General features: G+C 53.5%; 1 protein-coding gene across 3 annotated transcripts; it reads right to left on the bottom strand.

Moving 5' to 3' along the window:
- Positions 1–1814: 1814 nt before the first annotated feature.
- LOC125522824 (putative anthocyanidin reductase) lies at positions 1815–3894 on the bottom strand. Of its 3 annotated transcripts, none has more exons than XM_048687858.1 (6): positions 3573–3894; positions 3305–3475; positions 2665–3033; positions 2344–2557; positions 2064–2263; positions 1815–1984 (listed from the first exon to the last, which is right to left on the bottom strand). In XM_048687858.1, the coding sequence occupies exons 1-5, from the start codon at positions 3709–3711 to the stop codon at positions 2089–2091; spliced, it is 1068 nt and encodes a 355-aa protein (XP_048543815.1). In that variant the 5' UTR covers positions 3712–3894; the 3' UTR covers positions 1815–1984; positions 2064–2088. The 3 variants fall into 3 exon arrangements, with proteins under 3 accessions (XP_048543815.1, XP_048543816.1, XP_048543814.1); XM_048687859.1 differs by having other exon boundaries at positions 1815–1971; XM_048687857.1 differs by having other exon boundaries at positions 1815–2263.
- Positions 3895–7447: the final 3553 nt, after the last annotated feature.

Raw genomic sequence — 7447 nt, 5'->3', positions numbered from 1 at the left:
ATTAGACATAATAATCTATGGAGATAGTAGTGCCTGATAAGGCTCGGCCAAAATACATATTAACAATATACTAAAGTGGTTTAGTGTGAAAACATCAGGAAGAGTTTCTTGCTGAGGTCACATGAAAGAGTTTTTAAGCAAAATTCAGTATTAGAACGACTCAAGAGAATGACTCAAGAGGATACTGATATATCTCACCTCGGCTTTTGTAAAGTTTCGTGAAGCAAAGATAACATCACATGATAATCAAAGGTTCACGAATGACTTTCATGTATTCATAGGGATCAATATGGATATCCACAGTTCTGCTATTGGTCATTGAACAAAAGGTTTTTTATGTCTATGTCTTACCGAATCTATAGGGTCACAAGCTTAAGGGAATCACGATCTATTGAGTATTAGTGAAGTAAGAGTTATGATAAAATATTCAAGAAATATTTTTGCGAATATTAGAAATGGTTTCGAGAGAAACCAAAAGCGTTTCAGGATTTACCGGGCAATACTGGGAATTGATATATAGGTGGGAAATATTTTCGAAGATGTTAAATAAATGATAAAAGTTCTAATATCAATTAGGGGCTTTTAGAATATATTTAATATCAACGGGCTAAAGAAATTATCAATAAGGCATAATAGGGGACAAGCTTCGGGGACCGAATTGGATTGGGAGAGGGGGTCCCTCTCCCTTTGGGGCACAGCAAGGGGAGGACCCCCTCCCCAGGTCAGCTGCCTCCTCCCCTTACACCTATATATACATGAGGAGGGGCACCCCCTAGAGATACAAGTTTTCTTCCGTTGTCTCGGGTGCCCCCTCTGTCCCTCTCTTGTTCTAGACTTGATATAGTTCTAGTTTTCTTGTTCCTACAGAAGCCCGGTGCGGTTCTCTTCTTCTCCCCTAATTCCCTGGTGACGATTAACCCTAGTGCGGTTCTCTTCTTCTCCCCTAATTTCCTGGTGACGATTAACTCTGGACGATGAAGCGTTGGTGAATCGTGAAGCCTATACGCTCATAATCTATAGAGAGGTCGTGCTTTGAGTCTTTTGTTCGAGCGATCATTGTGAACGGTTCGAGGGACTTCAAGAACGATCCACACTAACTCTTCTTCAGCTATAACTCAAAGTTGTAATGATCTGACCTAATCTTGTATGCATCTTTATAGTGTTCCTAGGATCATGATCGTAGGACAAATTTTTTTCTACTACGTTTTCCAATAGCGGAGGTGGAGTCGCACGTTGCCACGGAGCCGCTATGGGTGACCAGCACCCGCTAACGCCGCAACCAAGTGGTGGAGGTGTCAGGCTCCGACCATGAGTGGTTTATGGTGGACCTCACCTCCAATGGTGACATCGAGGCCACGGGCTCCGACGAGGAAGAGTAAGACATGGGAGATGATAATGCCTTGTGTCCCATTCCTACTCTACCTCGCCGGCGATTGGACCTTCGCTTTGTTGGTCGGACGGCTACTGGGCGTGGACACGGACAGGAACAAGGACTTGGAGGCGAACAAGCGCTATCAAAGATTTAGACTAGGTTTACATTGCACGTAATTGTACGGATTTAATGATTTGCCAATAAGGCATCCGATTGTAGAAGAGGACATTTGAAGGGTGACCGTCACTGTTCACGGCCAGACGAGGGCGCCGCCGACGTTTAGGAGGCCAAATCCGTTAAGTTTGGTTGATCGATGCAATAGGATTACATAAGCAGACTAAAAGAACTAAAATAATATATCGTTGTTTAGTTGGAGGAGAGAGAGAAAGAAAACGGGCTGTAGAATAAGAACCGGCTATAGCACAAGACTCAACACACTCTGTGAGATTGAAAAGTGAACCAGTTATTAATAAAGTAGTACATATTTAAAACTTACTATTGTACAAACCCGAATATTAAATTGCCATCTAGCAAGCCTTTCCCTCCCTTAACATCGACACTGGTGCTACGATCAAGACCGCCGTCGTTGCTTTGACCGCCTGCTCTAACCAGCTAAAATCAAATGAGTTAAATGAAGACGCCGGTGTGTAAAAGCTCTTCAAGTTTGAAATACATTCAGGCGGGAGTGTACCACGGTACGGTTTCATGAACGAACACTAGTACTGTACGTCACATCCACCAGGCGGCTCCACGAAGCCGTGGTCGACGCACTGCGCAACTGCATCCCTGAGGATGTCCCCGGCGTCGTGCCCGAACCTGAACCCCAGATCCAGCAGCCGCTTGGACGACACCACGGACGCCGGGCTCGCACCGTCGAGATCATCACCCAACCTGCATCAAAACAGCTTCACCTGAGACCAGACCACTCAAACACCTGAAAAATGGAGCTCCGAGGTCAACCGCGCGCGTGCCTCTTTTCGGGGTTGAACGGAGGGTAGCGCGAGGCGAGGAGCCGGGCGATGTGTGCCGCCGTGTGGCTGCCGCCGGCGCACAGGTACCGCCCCTCGGCGGCCGGCGCGTCCGCCAGGAAGAGGTGCGCGTCGCACGCGTCCTGGACGTGCGCCAGCGGCACGCACCCGAACCGCGCGTGCACCGACGCCAGTAGCGCGCACAGCTTCGGGTCACCTGCAGCCGGCGCAGAGCAAGAACCCTCGTGTCAGTGCCACCCAGGGAAAGGAATGCCCGGCTTCTGAACTGGAGTAGTAGTCTAGTAGATGGGTTCGGCTACGTACGTGTTATGGGGGACAGCAGGAGCTGGACGCTGGTGGGCACGGCCGGCGTCAGGAACGGGCCGGCGACCGTCGGCAGGACGACGGACACGAGGCGGAGGCCGTTCTCCCGCGCGAACCCGAACGCGGCCTCCTCCGCCAGCCGCTTCGACAGGATGTAGACCCAGCCGATGGGCTTGGTGGCCCAGACGTCGCCGAGGTCCCGGAGGCACGACTCGTCGACGACTGACCCCTCCGCGCCGGCCGCCGCCAGCGTGCTGACGGAGGAGGTGAAGACGACCCGCCGGACGGTCCCGGCGCGGACGCAGGAGCGCAGCACGTTGATGGTGCCCCTCGTCGCCGGCTCCAGCACCTGCGACCTCACGCGCTCCTCTGCAAGTTGCAAGTACACGTGGTCACCATAGCGATAGTGAGCTCGATCCAGCACGGTGCAGTGTCTGGTCAACACTAGCTAGATCCGACTAACATGTAAAAGTAGTGCACATGCTAATGCTGCTTGTTTTTCGGACGAACACGCACTAACTAAACTTGGTCAAATGGTGTACAGATCGAGATTTAGTAGAGACGACTGTATAAGAGTGTGGTAATCAGCACATCAGGTATCAAGGACGGAGTAAGAAGTCAACACTGCGGGGTGGCTTACCGGCGTCGTGCTGGTCGGGCGAAAGGTGGAGGTCCATGGAGGCCGCGACGTGGAAGAGCGCGGCGCAGCCGGCGAGGGCGTCGTCGAAGCTCCCTTCCTCGGCCATGTCCGCCCGGAACACCCTGAGCCGCTCATTCCCCTCCACCGCCGACAGCATGCGCCGCGCCTTGGCTGACGGACACACGGAGCAGCACACACCACCTCAGCCATGGGCACATCGAAGATCGACCTTGAAAGAATTGATAGGTGGGAGCTACATGTCCTATACCTGGGTCCCTCGCCGTGGCGTGGACGCGGCGTCCCCGCCGCAGCAGGGTGCGGACGAGCCAGGAGCCGACGTAGCCGGTGGCGCCCGTCACGCACACGGGCTGGCCCTGCTCCAGCGAGCCGCCGCCGACGCTGCCCATCGTCTCGATCTCTCCCGGTGCTCCCTTGGCTGCCGTTCAGGCGAGGGAGCCGGATGCAGACGGGGGCGAAAGGCGGAGGAGCTGTGAGTCCACGCTCCTTCTAGATCACCTGTACTTGTGCGGAGTACATCAGCACATTCACGGGAAGACAGCTAAGCTGCAGGTTGTTAGCACAGCGCTACAGTTCCACTTATATGGAAGCGGACAAAGGCTAGTAATGAGGTGTAGCCGACACTCGCTGAGTGAGTGTCCAGAAAGGATCGTCACGTCACCCTGGACGTGCATGGGACGACAGGGCCAAGATGGAGCCGCCGATGGCTTTTCCATGGCTGGGTTGGGTGGGTTCACTTCACCCGCCCGGCGCAGGTCGATCTCCCGGACGCAAGTGCAAGTCCACGTGCAGACCTCCTGAGATACTACTACTGCCTCACCCACTCACCGCAGCGCACGCACCAGGGTGGAGCCGTTCGTCCGGCAAAGCGAGAGCGCCGAAATGGGTTGGGTGCTCCGGGCGCGGATCGGTCGATATGACACCGCCCTCCTGGTGACGTGATGTTGGTGCGGTCCACGCGATCCGCGTCTGGATTCAGAGCATTTCCAGCCGTTCTTGGCGTGGGGCCAGTCGGGTTCCAGCCACCACCCTGAGATCGTTTTTAGATGTCGTTTTTTGAAACATGAAATCGGCCGAAACACGTTCAAACGAGACGATTTCATTGATATTTTACAAAAAATTTAAAAAGCGCAAATGAAAACACAAAAAACGACTATGCCTAGCCACCGCCGCCGCCCAGCCTTCTACCTGCCGAGGAGCCTGTAGAATCGGGTGTAGTCGTCGTCGTCGTGCTGGGTACCGCCGCCGTCCCTGCTGCATCCCTAACCGGCATCACCGATGCTCGGGGGGTTGTCTGGGCACATCCTCGTTGTCGCTGTCGAGGACGACCACGCTGCTCTCCTCACGTTCGCGACACCGAGCAACGATTTCGTCGAAGGCCCGACGCTGGCGCTCCATCTGCTCACAGACGTAGTCCTCCTTCGCCCATTTGAGGGCGGTCTCGTCGGCGTCTATGTCCTGGTGCTCCTTCACGGAGAGCAAACGCGGCTCGGTCTTCGGCCGGACGAGGCAGTAGGAACGAGGAGAGGGGCGGGCGCCCTCGTTGATGACGAGGGCGCCACCGCGGGTGTGGCGCCCAAGTGGCGTCTCCTGCGGCTCCGGCTTGATGGGGCGAAGCGCCGGCGAGCCGGAGGACAGAGAGCCGGAGCTCGACAACGATGACGTTGTTGTCTCCATTTGCCACGACGTTCAGGAGCTGCCGCGGCGGCAAGAGAAGGAGGAGGGCGCAGGGTATTCCAGGCGTGGCGTGTTGCTGGCCTCGATGTGCTCGAGGACGGCTTCGAGGGTGTGGCCTGGGATGCCCCACCATAGGCACCATCCCTCGGAGTTGAGGCGGCCGCGGGGCTCGACGCCGTTGGTGGCGGCGGCCTGCTCCTCGCGCCGCCGCTCGAAGTACGACATCCACATTGGATAATTGTCGGGGGCGAACCTCGGCTGGTTCCGTTGCGGATCCGGCAGCGAAGACCGGATGCGTGCGATTTCGGCGCGCTGGGCCGCTCCGGTGGGTGCGGGTGGCACCGGGACCCTGCCGGCGCTGAGCCTCCAAGTACCCGGCACCCGCATGTTCGTGGGCGCCGGGTAGTCGGCCTCGTAGAGGAGGCGTGCCTCATCATCGCGCAGATGGCGACGACCAAAGTCGTTCGCTGCTGCGCCGTCGTCTGGGAAGCGCTCGACCATTATCTTCGACGGGGGACGGAGTGGGAGGGAGAGGCGTCGGCGGCGAGATGCAGAGAGAAGGGCGTCAGTGGTGAGCTTTATGCGTTCACCGACGAGGGGGCGGCACGAGCACACGTCGCCGGCTTCTCGATGGCACGACACGCACGGCGGGGCACGTACGCCACGGCAGAGTGCCACCCATGGTGACGGGCTCGAGCCATGGGCTGAGGATGGAGAACCACACAGATGAAAAGGTGGCAAACCGTGCACAGTGTTTGTTTAGCTCTTGTCTAGTCCATCGTTGTTTTCCTAAGACTGGCTGTGGTTCGATCGAATGGACGAAGGGGAAAATTTCCAATTTAACTGCTGATAGTTTTTTTAGGGGAAACTGCTGCTAGTCGTTAGACCAAGATTTCCAGTTGAATTATTATAGACGGACTTTGGGCCCTTACAAACAATATTTTTTATTAATCTCTAAGGCCCATATAAAATGCATAACATGGTATTCACTTTCGCGTGCTGTTGCAATTTAGAAGAGGAAGTGGTATACGCTCCTCCTCTACCACTTGCCATGCGGGAGAAACGACGGTTAATTAATTACGAGTCGCTAATGAAAGTGCCACTATCCGAGATGTTGGACCGTGAGCTGTTGCGGACTCGATTGTGAGGCCCAGATCCATGACTCCCTATCCGACGGTCTATATACTTGAGGCGTTGAGAACAGTGGCGGAGCTAGACAACATTTGCTGGGGGGCGAAACGTAAAATACAAAGCTTAAAAAGTTATCATCTATCCCTCGCAATATTTTTCTCTTCACAAGTTGGTTCAATGTTGGGGGGCCACAGCCCCCCAGGAGCCTACATAGCTCCGCCACTGGTTGGGAACCCTATCCGACACACTCTCTCAGTCGCTCCATGTTATGTAGGGCTGTGTACCGGCTTCAGGTCAGCTTTCAATATAATTGCTTCGTCTAATTACCATGTACTTTCTCCGTTCTAAATTAATTAACTTGTTCTAACCAAAACTTTGATTTGAATTTGGTAAAGTTGATAAAAAACAATATGTCAACATCCATGGTATCGAGTTAGTCTCTTTCTTTTGTGGGGGTATCAAGTTAGTCTCATTAGCTAGATTTTCTTTAGAAAATGTTCTTTCGTACTGTGTACATTTAGAATGGAGTGACTAACAAAACTGAATTAACGATAATACCAAAATGTTACATGGCTAGCGCCCCATTATATAAAAATTGAATTAGCCATATACCAGAACCGAATGCCAACCCTAGGTTTTGATGTGTAAAAAAATTCATATTAATGTTCGAGATGCAAGTGCCTAATTAGCTGGAGACTGAAGTCGCTAAAGCATGCAGAGGCAGAGGGAGCGATAGTGGCGCCGGAGGAGTTAGGTAGCGGAGGCGGGGTGAAGCCTTCGTTGTTGGAGGAGGAGGCCAATGTGGCGGGACGAGGCAGTGGCTGGGACGTGCGCTGTCGCGTGACGCGGACGGGCGCGACTGCGGATGGAGGACGGCCGCACCGACGAGGATGGGTACGGCCGGGCGTGGTGGGTGGAGGGGGCGACGACGCGATTTGGAATTTGGGAAATAATGAGTCTTGTTTTAAGATGTTTGGGAGAACACCGCGGGAGGGGGGGGGGGACACTAAATGTCCTTGCTGGGAAACCCTAAATCCTTATTTTGAGGGATATGAATGAACCTTGGTATGTATAGGTGCTGAAACATTTATAAAAATATGATATTCTCTGTTGAATGTTTACTTTAATAACGTTCGTGAATGTTGTAAAAAGCCCCAACTCAGCATTTTTGGCACAAGAAGAAGCAGATCTTGGTCGTTGTGAAAGTTAGAAAATGAAGGTAATTAGAGGTGACAGCAAAAGCCTTCAGCCCTAGCTTTTGCAATTAATAGACGAATAATGAAGAACCTTAGTGAGACTACGTCTGTGAGAAAACCC

Source organism: Triticum urartu, chromosome 7, assembly GCF_003073215.2.
Source record: "Triticum urartu cultivar G1812 chromosome 7, Tu2.1, whole genome shotgun sequence".
NCBI classification, from domain to species: domain Eukaryota; kingdom Viridiplantae; phylum Streptophyta; class Magnoliopsida; order Poales; family Poaceae; genus Triticum; species Triticum urartu.
The sequence above is the reverse complement of the archived record's forward strand: the minus strand, read 5'-3'. Positions and strand labels throughout refer to the sequence as shown.

Coding starts and splice junctions, on each gene's coding strand:
- LOC125522824 (XM_048687857.1), bottom strand. CDS start 3,711: ATGGGCAGCGTCGGCGGCGGCTCGCTGGAGCAGGGCCAGCCCGTGTGC. Junction 3,476..3,572: donor CGCCACGGCGAGGGACCCAG/GTATAGGACATG, acceptor TGTGTCCGTCAG/CCAAGGCGCGGCGCATGCTG. Junction 2,264..2,343: donor CCGTTCAACCCCGAAAAGAG/GCACGCGCGCGG, acceptor GTTTTGATGCAG/GTTGGGTGATGATCTCGACG.